Source organism: Polypterus senegalus, chromosome 3 (assembly GCF_016835505.1).
Source record: "Polypterus senegalus isolate Bchr_013 chromosome 3, ASM1683550v1, whole genome shotgun sequence".
NCBI lineage: Eukaryota > Metazoa > Chordata > Cladistia > Polypteriformes > Polypteridae > Polypterus > Polypterus senegalus.
In genome coordinates this window covers 183,814,700-183,833,500 of record NC_053156.1, presented here as the reverse complement: position 1 = coordinate 183,833,500, position 18,801 = coordinate 183,814,700, and the positions used below count along the sequence as shown (strand labels likewise).

General features: G+C 43.5%; 1 protein-coding gene across 1 annotated transcript in view; it reads right to left on the bottom strand.

Moving 5' to 3' along the window:
- LOC120526634 (kinesin-like protein KIF13B) overlaps positions 1 to 18,801 on the bottom strand; it is a 655,733-nt gene that overhangs the window by 354,153 nt on the left and 282,779 nt on the right. The window contains exon 13 of the mRNA XM_039749796.1: positions 13,064 to 13,248. Within this exon, the coding sequence (XP_039605730.1) occupies positions 13,064 to 13,248 (185 nt within the window). The remainder of the gene's footprint in view (positions 1 to 13,063; positions 13,249 to 18,801) is intronic.

Genomic DNA, 18,801 nt, shown 5'->3' with positions numbered 1-18,801 from the left:
TATATATGTACATAAGTAGGATTCAGTTAGCGTTGGGAACCCGCGTACCAAATTTCTTGAAGATGGACCCAAAAGTAACAAAGATCGTTGGAAAGTTTAATATGGCGGCTGACAGTGGCGTCATACCACCGAAATAAGTACGTACATCGGTTTCGGTTAGCGCAGGTAAGCCGCCTACCAAATTTCGTGAAGATGGGGCCATAAATAAGAAAGTTCAACATGGCGGACGTTGTCGACCGTTATGCGTAGAATTTCAAAATGAAACCTGCTTAACTTTTGTAAGTAAGTTGTAAGGAATGAGCCTGCCAAATTTCTGCCTTCTACCTACACGGGAAGTTAGAGAATTAGTGATGAGTGAGTGAGGGCTTTGCCTTTTATTAGTATAGATACACATATACATATACACACACACATACACACACACACATATATACATATATATATACATATATACATATATATTGTCACGCACGTATGAATAGGAGACCGCAGACAGACCTTAACACACTTCGGAAGACGTTCGCCGGCAGGGAGTGGCAGGGTACTAACCTTTCTCCTTTGCTTTCTTCCAGGAAAAAAGACGCTCCACCACCATAGACCTCATTCCCGCAGTACGTTACTTCCGCCCTTCCTCCGCCATCTTTCTTGACGTCATCAGTCCCATCCTGCCTCAAGGTTCCTTTCCAGCATTCTTCCACTTCCGGCTCCTCCCTTATAAAATGGCAGCCGACGCGTGCATATGAACTGTTTTGTTTATATTTTTTGACCTGATTTGAATTGTGGATTTGTCTGCAATATACGGGGCCGGAAACCCCAAACCTTTATGTTGTCTCTTGTTAAGTCTTTTACAGTGGCATAGTCGGCAGGATACAAGTCCGGAAAAAATGACTGAAGGACAGGACCTCAACACAGTGCTGCAGGGGATGAATGCCCAGATCCTGTCCCTGCAGCAAGCGCAAGCCGCTACCACCCGGGAGTTGGAGGAAACGAAGGCCAGGTTGGCAGAAGCCTGGAGGCTGACGACATCGAGTCGTACCTGGGCATATTTGAACGGACGGCCACCCGGAACGAGTGGCAGCAGTCCGAGTGGGTGTCCATTCTGGCGCCCTACCTGAAGGGACCCGCGCAGCGCGCTTACTACGATCTCCCCGAGGAGGAGGCCGCGAGTTACGACCTCCTAAAACAGGAGATCCTGGCACGCTACGGCATTACGCCGGGCCAGCAGGTGAGTGAATGGCGGAACTGGCAGTTTGACCCAGAAAAAAGGGCCGAGCCCAGGCCTTTGACTTCTGGGGTAAAATGGGGCGCTGGCTACGGCCCGAGGGTCCCCAAGCCCAGAAGGTAGTAGAGCAGGTGGCCTGTGAGGGCCTCGTAAACGCCATGCCTAGCTCCCTCGCCCAGCAGGTCTGGCCCCATCCTTTCAAGGACATGCCAGGACTCCTGGAAGTCCTGGAATGCCAGCTCGCGGTCTTCTGAGCCGGGGGGTCGGAAAGGCAAGCTCATGGGAACCGACAGGGATGGGCGGCCACCCCCGAGCCCTCTCGACGCGCTGCAGAATCGCCACAGAAACCAAAAGAAAAGCCAGCCTCCCCGCGCTGTTACAAGTGCGGTGAGACCGGCCACCTGCTGCCGACCTGTCCCCTGAACACAACCATGGAGCCGATGGACTGCACCTGGGCCACCGCAGAAAGGTACTGTACTCCGTCGCACACCCTGGCGAGTCCAAACATGGGAGTGGTGTTGTTGAATGGGCATTCGGTGGTGGTTCTGTTTGACTCCGGCAGCAACATAACTATTGTCGCTCGCCATTATATATTACCGCGACAGTGGTTTAAGCAACATTTGCAAGTCACGTGTGTGCATGGAGAAACTAAGTCATATCGTTCCGCTCACTGTCATATCACCTGGAAGGGGCAATTGTCTAATTTGGTGGTCGTGGTGTTGCCCGAACCCCACTATCCAGTGATTTTGGGACAAGACTGGTCACACAGAAACTGCGGTAAGACACACACCGCTCCCGGGGCCTCACTGGGTCTGGCTATGAGGGGGCGAGGCGCCCTTCCCGCAGTCTCCACGCCGTGCTCTGGGGCAGGCCCTAATGGCGCAGGCACATTGGGGACGCTTCCTCGGCGACGGACCCTGACCCGGAAATATCCGCCGGAGAAGGGACGAGCCAGGGAACGCTTCCGCTAACCCACTCACAAGACCCCCTGAGCAACTTGGACCATCAATTTCGGTCCATGCCTGCCTCATTTAAAAGGAAGCAGTGGAATGACGATTCCCTGCGGTTTGCCCGGAATGCGTTTGTTCTTCCAGGCAGCTCACAAGCTGACGGATCCATGCCACGCGAGCACTAATTGTTCTGGAGAATGATATGTTGTATCGGGTGGCAACCCACGAGGGCGAGGTGCGGAAATTGTTGCTAGTGCCGCGTACCTTCCGGCGGGAGGTATGTGAACTAGCTCACGCTCACCTCCTAGGCGCCCACCTCGGGGCCGAAAAAACTTTGGAGAGAATTAAACTCCGCTTCTACTGGCCCGGGATCAATGAGGAGGTACGGCGTTTCTGTCAGTCCTGCCCGGAGTGTCAGATCCGCCAGATTCCTAGGAGGGACCGCGCGCCTCTCGTCCCTATACCCCTGATAGACATTCCCTTTGACAGGATGGGGTGGACTTAGTAGGCACCCTGGAACTCTCAAACCGTGGCCATAAATATATATTGGTCATGGTGGATTATGCTACCCGATACCCAGAGGCGGTTCCCCTGCGTTCCGCTAACACAAAAAACATCGCACAGGAATTAGTTAACTTATTTTCCAGAGTGGGTATACCCAAAGAAGTCCTCACGGACCAGGGTACACCCTTCACCTCAGATACGTTCAGGGAGGTCGCCAGATTACTCCGGATAAAGCACCTGAAGACGTCTGTCTATCACCCTCAAACAGACGGGCTGGTAGAGCGTTTTAATCAGACACTTAAACAGATGCTCCGCAAAGTAGATAACGCCGATGGCAGGAACCGCTCGTGCTTTTTGCTTACCGGGAAGTGCCCCAGGCCTCTGCGGGCTTCTCCCCTTTTGAGTTATTGTACGGTCGACAACCCCGAGGACTTTTGGACATACTAAAAGAGGGCTGGGAGGCTGAGGCCGTTCCCTCCTCCAATATATTGGAGTATGTGGCGCAACTGCGCAACAGGCTCGCTAAAATCAGGCCACTCCTAAAGGACCACGTGACTCGTGCGCAGGCAGCGCAAGCCCGGCGTTACAACCGCAACTCCGTCCTCCGGGAGTTCCGCCCAGGGGATCGAGTGATGGTGCTCATTCCTACCTCCCATTCCAAGTTGCTAGCTCACTGGCAGGGGCCATACGAGGTTAAGGAAAGAAAGGGGCTCGTCGACTATTTAGTTAAACAACCTAATCGTCGGCCGAGTGAGAGGATCTACCACGTTAATTTGTTAAAACCTTGAACGGACAGGGAGGACTCTCCTGACACTCGTAGATCCCTCTCCCTATTCACTAGCACATCTGCCCTTAACCTCGGTGACGAGTTGACACCTCTACATCGGCAGGAGATAACCCAGGCAATCCGGGCCGTCACCGAAGTAGTGAGCGAGTCACCGGGCGGGACCTCGCTGATTGCGCACGATATAGTCACAGACCCCGGAGTAATCGTCCGGGAGAGGCCCTATAGACTCCCGGAGGCAAAACGTGCTGAAGTAGAACTGGAGGTGCAACGGATGTTGGATATGGACATTATTGAGGAAAGCCATAGTCCTTGGTCCAGTCCTATCGTCCTCGTTTCCAAGCCGGACGGCTCCTGGAGGTTCTGTAATGACTTTAGACGTCTGAATCAGGTCTCCAAGTTCGACGCCTACCCAATGCCCCACATTGATGACCTACTTGAGCGACTGGGCGCGGCTCGATACTTGACTAGTCTTGACATGACTTTATATATATATATTGGCAAAATCCCTTAACGGCATCTGCAAAAGAAAAAACGGCCTTTAGCAACCCTAGTGGACATTGGCAATACAAGGTCATCCCATTTGGGCTGCACGGGGCCCCAGCGACATTTCAACGTCTGGTGGATAGAGTGCTGAAGCCCCACCAGTCCTATAGTGCCGCCTACCTGTATGACGTCGTCATCTATTCCGGCACCTGGGAGGAGCAACTATTGCAGGTCTCTGCTGTCCTCACGACACTAGCTAAAGCCGGCCTCCGCATTAACCCCCGTAAGTGTTTTTTTGGCTTGAAGGAGGCCAAGTATTTAGGCTACCTTGTGGGACGAGGACAGGCGAGATCCCAAATGTTCCAAAATCAAAGACATCCTGGAATGGCCCCGTCAGAATACCAAGACAGGTGCAGGATTTCTTGGGGATGGCGGGGTACTACCGCCGGTTCGTGCCCCGCTTCTCCGAAGGGCAGCACCCTTGACCAATTTAACAAAGAAGGGCGCTCCCCTACACGTGGTATGGAACGACAAGGCGGAACACACATTCAGTGACCTAAAAAAGGCTCTAACGTCGGCACCTGTATTAAGGACCCCTGATTTTGGGCTCCCTTTTATCCTCCTGACCGACGCTTCGGACACAGGCCTGGGCGCCGTGTTAAGCCAATGCGTCGATGGTGTCGAACACCCCGTGATGTACTTAAGCCGGAAACTGCTGGACCGAGAGACCAGGTATGCAGCAGTGGAGAGGGAAGCCTTGGCCATTAAGTGGGCTGTAACCCACCTCCGTTACTACCTGTTGGGTCACGAATTCACTCTAGTGACTGATCACGCTGCACTTCAGTGGATGTCCCTGCACAAAGAGTCGAATCCGCGGACCACCAGGTGGTTTCTGGACTTGCAACCATATAAGTTCACGGTCACTTATCGTCGCAGCAACCTTCAGGCCAATACTGATGCCCTCTCGCATCCACGACCTCTCGGCTAGGTCCGCTCGACATGATGGTCTTAGGCTACGAGGGGGTCGTGTCATGCACGCGCGAATAGGAGACCGCGGACGGACCTTAACACACTTCGGAAGACGTTCGCCAGCAGGGAGTGGCGGGGTACTAACCTTTCTCCTTTGCTTTCTTCCAGGAAAAAAGACGCTCCGCCACCATAAGCCTCATTCCCGCAGTACGTTACTTCTGCCCTTCCTCCGCCATCTTTCTTGACGTCATCAGTCCCATCCTCCCTCAAGGTTTCTTCCCAGCATTCCTCCACTTCCGGCTCCTCCCTTATAAAATGGCCGCCGACGCCTTGTATGGCATCGCACATATGAACTGTTTTGTTTATATTTTTTGACCTAATTTGAATTGTGGATTTGTCTGCAATATACGGGGCCGGAAACCCCAAACCTTTATGTTGTCTCTTGTTAAGTCTTTTACAATATAATAAGTATAGTAATTGAGTGCCTGCCCATATAAGGTAAATATTCGCGGGTGAAGGACTGTGCATAGCATATTCATAAGTAATGCTGCTGCGCTACTCAGCATGCCTCCCATGTAATTGACTGCCTGCCCATATAAGGCCATTCTTCGCTACGGTGTGTTCATTCCTTTCCTTTGCCTCACCAACGAAGCAGCTTTTTTATTTAATCCACGGGTTCTCCGCTGTTTTATTGTTCATTTATTACGATTGTTATAGTTATTGTGTAGGTATTTTACACTTAGTTTACTGTTCAGGTACCCATTTCCTTTATTTAATCAGCGGCTTTTCTGCTGTTGTTTTGTTCGTTTATTATGATTATAGCTATTTGATTCCCTTTCTTTGCCTGACTGCCTGCCCATATAAGGCGCTCCACAGTTTTTTTGTGAAGCAGCCTTTACACAGCTTCTTCGCTGTGTTATAAACGAACGCCATATAAGTCCGTCCTTTCTCCTTGCTTTGCGGTTCTCTACTGTTTTATTGTTCGTTTATTATGATTGTTATAGTTATTGTGTAGCTATTTCAGACTTAGTTTACTGTTCAGATACCCATTTCCTTTATTTAATCCGCGGGCTCTCTGCTATTTTTTTTGTTCCTTTATTACGATTATAGTTATTTATTGATTCCCTTCTTTGGCTGACTGCCTGCCCATATATAAGGCCTCGCTGTTTTTTGTGAGGCAGCCTTTACACAGCTTCTCCGCTGTTTTATTCTCCTTGCTTTGCGGTTCTCTACTGTTTTATTGCTCGTTTATTACGATTGTTATAGTTATTGTGTAGCTATTTTAGACTTAGTTTACTGTTCAAGTACCCATTTCCTTTATTTAATTCGCGGGTTCTCCACTAGTTTTTTGTTCCTTTATTACGATTATAGCTATTTACTGATTCCCTTCTTTGGCTGACTGCCTGCCCGCCCATATAAGGCGTTCCGCTGTTTTTTTGTGAAGCAGCCTTTACACAGCTTCTCCACTGTTTTATAAACAAACGGCACATAAGGCCGTCGTTTTTCCTTGCTTCACCAACTAAGCAGGCTTTTTATTTAATCCACGGGTTCTCCGCTGTTTTATTGTTGGGAGCTCTTCCTTCTTTTCTACGTACTGCGGTCACAGTCAGTTCACGTGATTACGTGAGAGGCGTGGCGATGTCACACGCAGCTCTGCCCCCCCCCCACAGCCGTCGCGCTAACGTCCATTACAGTATATGGAGAAAAATAGGTTCCAGTTATGACCATTACGCGTAGAATTTCAAAATGAAACCCAACTTTTGTAAGTAAGCTGTAAGGAATGAGCTTGCCAAATTTCAGCCTTCTACCTACACGGGAAGTTGGAGAATTAGTGATGAGTGAGTCAGTGAGTGAGGGCTTTGCCTTTTATTAGTATAGATGACAAAATGTAGATACAAACTATATCATGTGTGAAGCCTGAAGTCCAAAGATCAAATAAACACTCTCAGAAAAGGTCCAAGCATGATACAATAGTTTCTGTGGCGCAGCGGTAAGAATTGCTGACTTGTAATCAACAGTCCCCTGGTTCGATCCTGACTGCCTCGTATATTTACCGTTTTGAGTAGTGAGCTGCTCTTATTGTTATTATACAATAAACAAATACATTTGATTTGCATCTGTAACAGCCGGTGTAAGTTTATAGTACTTGTAAAAGTTACCTTTTTTTTCTACTTTTATTCTCTCAGTTACAGTCACGATACATACTATCGCCCTATGGATCTGATGCTGTTTGTTTTTATTTGAACCTGGGAATAACTGTAGATGTGAGTGGTGTTTTGAGACAATGGAACTGGAAATTCTCTGATCTGGATGGATAAAAGCTGACACACAAACGCTAGTGAATCTGCTTTCTTTATATCTCACTGTTACTTGTATTTTTTTTATTCAGTTTTATTTAGTGTTCCTGCTCACGCTGAATTAGTATGCACCTTATGGTCCATGATGTCAAAGGCACACTGACATGCACCAGAAGGTGTGAGCTTATTCAGTGTGAGCAGGAGCACGCAGGTGGTCGGTTGTTGTGTGCTACAACAAGCTTGACCTGGCAGCGATCAACACATATGTACTGTGCAAGGCATGCACTGGTCCACTGAGAAGAGTGTTTATGGCTCACCTTGCAGAGGAACTTTGTTGTCGCTTCTTACCACAAAAGGCGATGGAAAAAGAAAAGGAGGATGCAACATCGACAAGCTTCTATTCCAAGACAGCCGCTTCCCCCAGGAAAGCAATGAGTCAATGATAGGCGCACCGTCAATAGGAACTACAGCGTAGAGAGAAGTGTGTACATTGCAACAGGCACACATGTCATAAATGTAGGAAGGACGGTCGTTGGGTGTGTGGGAACTGTTAACATTTAAATTTGATGATTAAATATAGCACGGAACTGACCGCTCTGTACTATTCTTTTCTCTGCATGTCCTGGAATACAAAAGAAACACCACCATGCACCAAAATGTGGAGACTGGGCAAGATCGAGAAAAAAAAAAAAAACACATGCTGTCACTGATTACAATGGCAAGATGGTATGCAAATGTATATGAATAATATAAATAATGTTGCATCCGTGCCACAATTTTTTCCGAAATGTACCATACAAGTCATAAAATGAATAATTCCAAATATCATATATATCTATATCTCTGTTTCTTGTCAGTGTGGCTTTGACACCATGGACTATAAGGTGCATACTAATTTAACGTGAGCAGGGACACTTGATAAAACTGAACAAAAAAATTCAAGCAACAGTGAGATACGAAGAAGGCAGATTCAGCAGCGTTTGTGTGTCAGCTTTTATCCACCCAGATCAGAGAATGTCCAGTTTCATTGTCTCAAAACACCACTCACATCTACAGTTATTCCCAGTTTCAAATAAAAACTAACAGCATCAGAGGCCCTGCGTTCGGGGGCATAGTATGTATTGTGACTGAGAGAATAAAACTGAAAAAAAAAAACGCTTGTATCATGCTTGAACCTTTTGTGAGAGTGTTTATTTGACCTTTGGACTTCAGGCTTCACACATTATATAGTTTGTGTCTAGATGTTGTCATTTATTGCTAAAATATGAAAAACATTTCTGTTTTAACGATGTGTTTACACAGATAATTGTAGAAACGGAAAACAAATTAAATGCATGTGTTCCAAATAACAATCTATCATTTCCCTATACAACTCTATGCACCTGACTCCCAGATAATCAAGGCTGGAACTGGGAGAACTCTGTGCCCATTCTGCGGCGGTGGAGAATGGAATAATAGGCTGCTTATCTTGATTGGCACATTTACAAGACAAAAGATGCTGATAGAGAGGTGCATAGGGATTAGGGTTAGCCGGAATTCCGAGTTTTTTCATAGGCTTTGGTAATTCTAATGCTAAAGTTTTACTCTGGCTGTTAGCCTTCCTCTCTTTCTCTTGGGTGGGAGTTGAATTTAGAGTTGTTAATTTTGATTTGATTGTATGGAATGTTACTTGCTTTTAATAAAATCAATTTAAAAAAAAAACACACTATTTGACCATGCTTGAAATGATGAAAGGGTATTGACCAATTCCGTTAACAAATTATGCCATTGAGAGGACTGCCTTTAGCACCCCCAATCAACACTTTCATTATTGTGTCATCCCGTTATGATTAAGAGAGGCACTAGCGATCTTCCAGTATCTGATGGATAAACTGTTACACCTACAGTGCTGCCAACCTGGATGATGGTGTCATCTATTCCAGCATCTGGGAGGAACATATAATACATATAATTGACTAATCTAAAAAAAAAAAGCATGTTCCTAATAATGTGGCATGGAAAAAAAATCCAAATGCTGCATTTTGTGACCTAAAGCAGGCTCTTAATTCAGCACCTGTGTTCACTTTTCTCTACCTTTCATTCGTCAGACAGACGCATCTGACACAGGTCTAGGTGTCATGCCGAGCCAATATGTCGATGGTGCTGAACACCCCGTGACGTACTTGAACAGGAAACTACTGGACAAGGAGACCAGGTATGCAGCAGTGTAATGGGAAGCCTTGACAATCAAACAAGCCATACAGCAGCTGAGGTACTACCATCCTGGCCGCAAGTTCACTCTCATCACCAACCATGCATCCCTCCAGGGAACAGCATTATATAGCCATAGCCACATGTCACTCAATGGTTTTGGATCTCTAGTTATACAATTTTAGGGTTCAGCATTGTCATGGATCCCTCCACACCAGTGCTGATGCTTTTTCATGTGTTTGACCTCTGGGTTCTGTCTGCCTGACCCAACAGATCTAAGCTGAGTGTGGGTGGGCCGTGTTATACACAAGTGCCTAAGAAACAACATCAACTTGTAATTCCACCCCAAGTTTCTCCACTCCTTTCATCTGCAAATCTAGAAACTAAAATATCACCAGCCCATGACATCACTTCTGTTTCTGGGGCTCCTGAACCGGTCTCTTTCATCTTACTGAACTTTATAATTGGCACCACCACCATTATTTTATCGCGACTGGAAACACATTTCACAAATATATTAACTCATGTTTATTATTATGACACCATAATATATGGGGTGTGTCTGAAACAGCCCCAACACTTTATCTATGTATCTGAACTTTATATATAAGCATTATGCACTTTTGACAATATTTTCATTAACAGACATCTTCAGTGCAAGTTCCAACTTATATATACTCACCTAAAGGATTATTAGGAACACCTGTTCAATTTCTCATTAATGCAATTATCTAATCAACCAATCACATGGCAGTTGCTTCAATGCATTTAGGGGTGTGGTCCTGGTCAAGACAATCTCCTGAACTCCAAACTGAATGTCAGAATGGGAAAGAAAGGTGATTTAAGCAATTTTGAGCATGGCATGGTTGTTGGTGCCAGACAGGCCGGTCTAAGTATTTCACAATCTGTTCAATTACTGGGATTTTCACGCACAACCATTTCTAGGGTTTACAAAGAATGGTGTGAAAAGGGAAAAACATCCAGTATGCGGCAGTCCTGTGGGCGAAAATGCCTTGTTAATGCTAGAGGTCAGAGGAGAATGGGCCGACTGATTCAAGCTGATAGAAGAGCAACTTTGACTGAAATAACCACTCGTTACGACCGAGGTATGCAGCAAAGCATTTGTGAAGCCACAACACGCACAAACTTGAGGTGGATGGGCTACAACAGCAGAAGACCCCACCGGGTACCACTCATCTCCACTACAAATAGGAAAAAGAGGCTACAATTTGCATGAGCTCACCAAAATTGGACAGTTGAAGACTGGAAAAATGTTGCCTGGTCTGATGAGTCTCGATTTCTGTTGAGACATTCAAATGGTAGAGTCAGAATTTGACGTAAACAGAATGAGAACATGGATCCATCATGCCTTGTTACCACTGTGCAGGCTGGTGGTGGTGGTGTAATGGTGTGGGGGATGTTTTCTTGGCACACTTTAGGCCCCTTAGTGCCAATTGGGCATCGTTTAAATGCCAGGGGCTACCTGAGCATTGTTTCTTCTTCTTCTTCTTCATGACCACCATGTACCCATCCTCTGATGGCTACTTCCAGCAGGATAATGCACCATGTCACAAAGCTCGAATCATTTCAAATTGGTTTCTTGAACATGACAATGAGTTCACTGTACTAAAATGGCCCCCACAGTCACCAGATGTCAACCCAATAGAGCATCTTTGGGATGTGGTGGAGGAGCCGTGCCCTGGATGTGCATCCCACAAATCTCCATCAACTGCAAGATGCTATCCTATCAATATGGGCCAACATTTCTAAAGAATGCTTTCAGCACCTTGTTGAATCAATGCCACGTAGAATTAAGGCAGTTCTGAAGGCGAAAGGGGGTCAAACACCGTATTAGTATGGTGTTCCTAATAATCTTTTAGGTGAGTGTATAAAACTGGGTTATTAACTTTGTCAGGAACAGAACTGTTTCATAATCTGGGGTCTGCCTGTATGTAAACTGTACATCTGACAGCTGCAATGAAGTCTATAGCAACCACTTTTAAATTTAGTGTAAAAACAATTCAAATGTAAATGAGTATTGCTACAGATTTCAGGATAGTTTTATTTGAAATTTGAAAAAGCCTGGGAAAGATTAAACACTGCTCCTTTTCAGATCTGCTCACATTTGCTTAATGTAAAGTTAACTACACAATTATCAGTATTCCAAAGCTAGTACTACAGGAGAATAAACAAAAATGTTATTTTTTCCTTAATTTTAATGAAATACTTAAAGGACTTCCAATTTTAAAACTGATTTATTGTAATGTTTAATTCAATATATTGTTATTTTACATTGGTTACTGAGGCCCCAGCTATTACGCAACCAATGGCCTGGATAAGCAAGTTAATAAAATGGATAGATGTTTTCAGTTTAACTTGATAATCTGCAACTTGTCAGCAGACATTTTTTCAACATCATAAAGTCACCTTTGAAAAAGAGACAAAAGCACTGAAAATGAACCTATTGAAAACACCTAATTAAATCTCACTAACTCTGAAAGTATCTTGGGAAGTAGACTTTAACTTAAAAATGTATATACATCTCTAATTTGACTTACATAAGGCTTGAAAAACCACAAATTAATTGCTTTTTTTTCATTATTCATTCATAATACACTTTATATTATGTAAAAAGAGAATATAGACAGACACATTAGAACAATCCAGACGAGAACAGGTCATTCAGCCCAACAAAGATAACCAGTCCTACCACAATAACTAAATTCTTCTAAAATAACATCAAGTCTAGTTTTCAAAGTCCCTAAAGTCCTACTGTCTACCACACTACTTGGCAGCTTACCCCACAAGTGTATGGTTCTCTGCATTAAGAAAAACTTCCTAATGTCTGTGTGAAATTTACCCTTAACAAGGATGTTAAGGATGTCACTATCAACATAAAAGGAAAATGGTCTCCTAAAAAAAAGAGAGCTTGCTGTGCCCATTCTTAAATAATTCCTGCCTCAAGAAACAAAATTCTAAACCTGACTCCTATACTCATCCCCCTTTATCAATACACCCTATAAGTGGGCAATCTTCAGAAAAGGAAGATTGACATAGCAATATATTTATAGCTTGACAGAGTGAAGAGAAAATGACTATTCCTTGCGGTGCCTCAGTGTTGCTCACATCTGTATCAGAGAAATTCTCCTTGAGATTCACAAACTGCGGTCTACCAGGACATCATAGGATTATCCACCTGCATACTGTACCTATGTATATATATATATATATATATATATATATATATATATATATATATATATATATATACTGAATACAAGTATAACATTTTTTCATAGTAAGAAAATAACAAAAGAAGTTTAATTAATCTTAAAATAAAGAAAAATAATTATGTTTTTGGAAGGCTACATTCTAATTTTCATTTTGCTGCAGTATTACTCAAATAATAACGTGAGACAGTGTTACCACAAACACTACATATAAAGCAGCGCCAATAAGAAAGCCTATCATTATCAAACCATAACTACTTATTGATTTATATGATATTAACTATAATTTCTAAGTCAAATATAATTTACAGAAGCTTCTTCATGCATAAATGCCAGTTTAAAAAATAAAAAAAAAAATTAAAAAAAAATCAGTAAAACCCATAATACACTATTAACAATAACGGCTCATTTCCTCAATACCCACTGCTTACCATTTTTGCCCAAAGCCTTCATCATGACTTCCATCTGCGCAGACTCATAACTGAAGCTGGTATCAGTAAAGTGATCATTAGTGTTATCTCCGTCAACATGTAATTGACCACTGCTGCTGCTACAGTTTATAGTATCCTCCTCATTTTCAGACTCCAGATGGCGTCTTTGCTTTGGAAGATTTATTCTGTTAGAGAGAGGAAGAAATTTTTTTCACTGGTAACAAGACAATAAAAATCTTATAAGAAATAAAATGTATCAAATGTAAATGTATGTGTCTTGGACAATAGAATTACTCCTTCATAAAAAAATATTTAGATATTTATTTTAAACAAAAATGTCAGCTGTACTTCCAATTACAACAAGAGACTTAATTTTAGGCAGTATCAAAGCTAACATTTGTTAGTGTCCAGAAGGATTATTATATACATTCACTTAAGCCATATTCTTTCCAAAAAAAAAACTCAACTATTTTAGATACTATTCAAGCTAAATTGGTGTTAGCCTCCTGAAATTACATGAATTAGTTAACCCCAGTGGGTTGTTTTACATTTACTTTTTACTATTACTATTTGGTCTTTGATTTCATTGTAATTTCATTATTGGCCAAATCCACAGTGAAAAACTGATTACAAAAAAGTAAAGGCAAAAAGCAGGAGGTGGCAAACAAGTCAAGTCAAGTTGGGGAGCATGCACTGGTACAGTGCGTTGCCACACCCACTACACGGCGAAACAACTCCCGGTTTGCAACCCCCCAGGCAGAAATGTAGTTCAGTCCCGCCCTCCAGAAATGACCCTTTATCTGCTGCAGCTAGGTGTTATGTGGGCGACCCTTTGGCCTGGTCCAGCCACTTGGGTCCCGGACAATGAGGATCTTATGAGCTGGATAACCCTCAGGGAAACGTGCCACATGGCCATAGTGCCATAACTGATGCTCCCTAACAATGCAGGTAATGTGCCTCATTTGGGACTCCATGAGCAACCGCTCATTCGACACAAAGTCAAACCAATGGTACCCAAGGATTTTCCGGTGAGAAACAGTACCAAAGGAGTCCAGTCTTTGTCTCAGGTCACTGGATAGTGTCCATGTCTCACAACCATATAGCAAAACAGGAAGCACCATGACTCTAAAGACTTGGACCTTCATCCTTTTGCATAGATATCGGGAGCGCCATACACCCCTTTCCAGCAACATCATGACCCCCAAAGCTCTCCCAGTCCATCTACTGACTTCACAGGAAGAGTCACCAGACACATGAATGTCACTGCCAAGGTAAGTAAACCTCTCAACAAGGTCAACACTCACTCCGCAAACAGACACGCAGTGTCACAACAGCCTTACCACCAGCCTGAAGACGTTCACCCAGGATACCACAGATCCCTGTGGTGTTATGGGTCCACAGCTCGTTGAGCAAAGGCCATTCATTTTAAATAAATGATCACTGCGTTCGCGGCTTAGCGAGGAGACGTTGGGCCATAGCGAGCTGTGGGGCGATCCGTAGGGTGTGGGCATTTCTCACTGAGTGCACAGGTGAGGAACTGCCCACATTCGTGATTGTCCCATGGCTAATGCTGCAGCTGCTGTGGCCCGCGTCAATTTTAAAAAGCGCGAGGTGGCTGAGATCGAGAGAGGAGAAAAGAGAAAGAGAGGAAAAGAGGACGGAGGTTACAGGGAGCGAGGAAGCAGGCGGTGCGTGCGTGTGTTGAGCGCGCAATCGAGGGCAGCTGTAAGGAAGCTGGGTGTTAGGCCAACACCCAGACGTTTGAGTTGATGTTGCTCCCGCTGAGTGACCAGGTAGCGGGAGTGCCCAGAGGAAAGCGACGAGCCGCAGAAGGGAAGTCGGGAGGCTTAGTGGTGGAGTCCCCAATGTGTGCGTCCTGGCCATTGGGGTAATCAAGTCTCGGGGACTGGGATGAGTGCCATACCGAAGCCAAGGATCGGGAGGTCTCCAGTCTCGAGTGTGTAGAGGAGGGCAGCTGCAGAGAGCGTCTTGCCTGCTGCTAAGCCCAAAGGGGATAAGCAGGTGAGATGCTAACAGAAAAGAAGCACCGAGCTTGTTTGTTGTTTTTAAGACTGCTTCCTAAAGAAGATTTTAACCTCTGGTTTTTAAGGATAGTGTTTTCCTATTGGTTTTAACCTCCACCTTTTCTTGAAAGATTTATTTATTTATTGAAGAGCAGAAGAACTGCACTATTTATTTGAACACCTGATTTGTTGACTGTTTTAAATAAAAGCACTATTCACTTTTTTCACCACCCCTTGCTCAAGTGTTTATTTGCCTTCACTGACTAGCTCACGGTTTCATTATCGACGGTGTTGGGTTCAAGTGCTTCCAAACATCAAAGGGAGTGTGGAGCCAGAACCCACATCGTGACAATCCCTGCAGCCTTGATGGCTGTGCCCAAAAGGTCATTAAAGGCCTGGTTGTTGGTTTTTATCCAGAACACTCACAAGCCCAGACACTCAGACTCACTTACTTAGTCTCTCGAGCATCCTGATCAGAGCCTCCATTGACTCCGCGAAGATAACAGCATCGTCAGCAAAGTCAAGATCTGTGAATCTTTCTTCACCAACAGATGTCCCACAGCCACTGGACCCTACGACTTTGCCCAACACCAGAAACAAATTACGTCTGATATGATCAATAGAAATGAAAAAAAAAATGACGTAGCTAGTCTCAAGTTATGAAACATTTTCTGGAGTTTTTGTCCCTTTGAGGATATATCGTGTGTTTTGGACCTAATCGTTTTACTGAATTATATTCGCTGGAGCCTTACGGACAGAATGAGATCAATACTGCTCGGAAATATTGATGTTTGACTTGCAGAGGGTCTTCAAAGGTAAGGAAAGTCAACTCTTAAAAGTATGTACTTCTCTGTAAAAAAGGCTTTAGTGTCAGTTCTGTGGTTGTTGTGTGTCAAAATGGTTTAGATCATCGGAAAGACGAGACTTTGAGGTTTCATTTGATGGGTAGTATGTCGAGATGCATGACAGATGGGCATGCACACATGGCTGTAACGTCATCAAAACGCTGTTATGTCCCGGGACCGGTACGTGTGCACGTTAAAGGGTTAATTGTTTACTGTGATAACAGAAGTGTTGTCTTTACAAGAAAAATGATGCAAACGCCTAAGTACAGCTCTCTACCATACAGCTCTCAACTTCCGATATCTAGTAAAGTAAAAAAAAGACAAGTAGTCATTTCTGCACCCAGGTTTGTACTATAGTTTAAAACAATACTTACAGAACTGTTAATCGGAATATTTGAGCAGCAATATAGTAGAATATTTAACTGCTAAACTTAATATATGAGGCAAGCAGCTTTAACTTGTAGAACAGCAGATTTATTACAGCAGTAGGCCAGCAATTTACTGAAGCTATCAAACCTGTTATAGTTAACAACATAGCCTAATAACTTAAGGTTATTAAATGTTCTAATACAGCTAATTTATTTTAGAGGAAAGTTTAGCAGAAGATTATAATTCAAGATGATGTAATGCTGAAATTAGGCTATTACATAGGTATTTTGATACCACTAAATTACCACATCATATGCCATTTTTTACCTTCCTTTGCTATGGTTATATCAATTCTGCTTTACTGACCATGTTCTGCTTCTTACCATCAACACATGAGTGCTAGAAAACTGAACTAACAAGTTTAGAAGATCATAGGATAGTTCATCAAAAAGTCTCAAAATCATGAAATCAGCAGCAGAAAAATATCAAAAACATGGTTGAGCACCTGCTATGTGCTAACCTGGTTAAGTGAAGATACTATGTTATACAAGAAGGCGGCTGGAATTTTATAACATCGTTACAAAGCAGGGACTTTACACTTTTACATACAGCTGAAACTTATTAATGAGACTCTTTTGTTTAGACTCCTCATAACCATTATCTCATGGGGTGTAATGATACAAGGTAAAAACTACAGTTTATAAACCTCTCAATCACTTTATCACAATATTCTAAAATAAAAAGGGAAAGGAACATTTGTCTCACACAATGTCATTCTATATTCAGAAAGGTTTTTGCAATAAGGTTTTGTACATGGAGTTTTAAAGACTTATATTGTAAATGCTGTACTATACTTTTTTAATTATCAGCAGGTGCATGAGCATAAATTGCAAAGTGCAGTTACTGTCTCTGTCATGTCTGTCTGTCTGTCTGTCTGTCTGCCTACACTAAACAGTTCAGCTTGAGTTGTGAATAGCACTTTTTCTCTGTCAGTGAAGAGGAAGAGCCAAGAATAATTGTGATCTATACTAATAAAAGGCAAAGCCCTCACTCACTCACTGACTCATCACTAATTCTCCAACTTCCCGTGTGGGTGGAAGGCTGAAATTTGGCAGGTTCATTCCTTACATCTTCCTTACAAAAGTTGGGCAGGTTTTATATCGAAATTCTACGCGTAATGGTCATAACTGGAAGCAGTTTTTCTCCATTTACTGTAATGGAGATGAGCTTCAACACCGTGGGGGCGGAGTTTCGTGTGACATCATCACGCCTCCCACGTAATCACGCAGTACGTAGAAAATCAGGAAGACCTCAAAAAAGCGCTTAAGAAAACATGCATTATATAATTGAGAAGGCAGCGAAACAATAAGAAGCGGCGAAAGTGACATATACAACCATATTCATGAGTTCTGCTACTTCGGAAACAAAGCACGATGTAAACCTACACTTTAAATTAAGTTCATAGACAGGCTGCCGCTGGCGTTTGTAATTTAGTGCCTGCCCAAATAAGGCCGTCCGTCAGCGGCAATCCAATAGCAAACTGCCACGGGTAAATATTCACGGGTGAAGGACTGTGCTTATGGAGAGGAAGATGAGATGGTCAGGGTGGTGTTTGACACAAACTCAGCGAAACTGCGAGAGAAAGTTTTAAGTGCCAGGACTAAGGTAACATTAAATACAGCCATGGACATAGCAGGAGATGGCACCAGCACAGCTGGGAACCTTCGATGCATGTACACCGAGTGGCTCACGTGAACTGGACGCAGTGCACAGATAAAAGCAACAGTTCCAAAGAGCGCTGAACAAAAACCGAATTACACAATTGAAAAGGCAGCAAAAAATATGAAGCGTCTCATACATACAAGCCCTGCGGAAACAAAGCACACGTTGGAAAAAGTCAATGTCCTGCTAAAGGAAGACAGTGTAAAAACCCGTGCATGCAGTGTGTCAGGTCTCAGATAAAGAAGAAGACGAGCTGTTTATTGATGCAGTAAGAAACGAATCGATGAATGAAACCTGTCATCTTTACAACGATTGACAAACACGGAATGTAACTTGAACACAACACATCCTACAAATACGAACCTGATTGAAAGAAATAATGATAATCAAATCCTTGATGACAGCAACACTCAGTAACACTCACAAAACAAATACTGTATATTGACAGTCATGTTACGTTATTTTTAAAATGTTCCCTTTTCTTTTCTAGCTTTTTTAACACACTACTTCTCCGCTGCGATACGCGGGTATATATATATATATGTATATATATATAACCCGATCTACATACTCGAATAATGGATACTTTATTCGCCATCAATGATTGTTTTGGTAAAGCCATACTCAGTGTATTCATTAGATGAACGGTAAAAAGTAAGGCGAGGGAGGATGACTTATTGAGGCATGCAGGCTGTAGTGCGCGTCAACTCTATCTGAATTGCGCGATCACATTTGAAAAATATATCTTTTCAAGTTCTATTTAGTCCATATGTGTCAA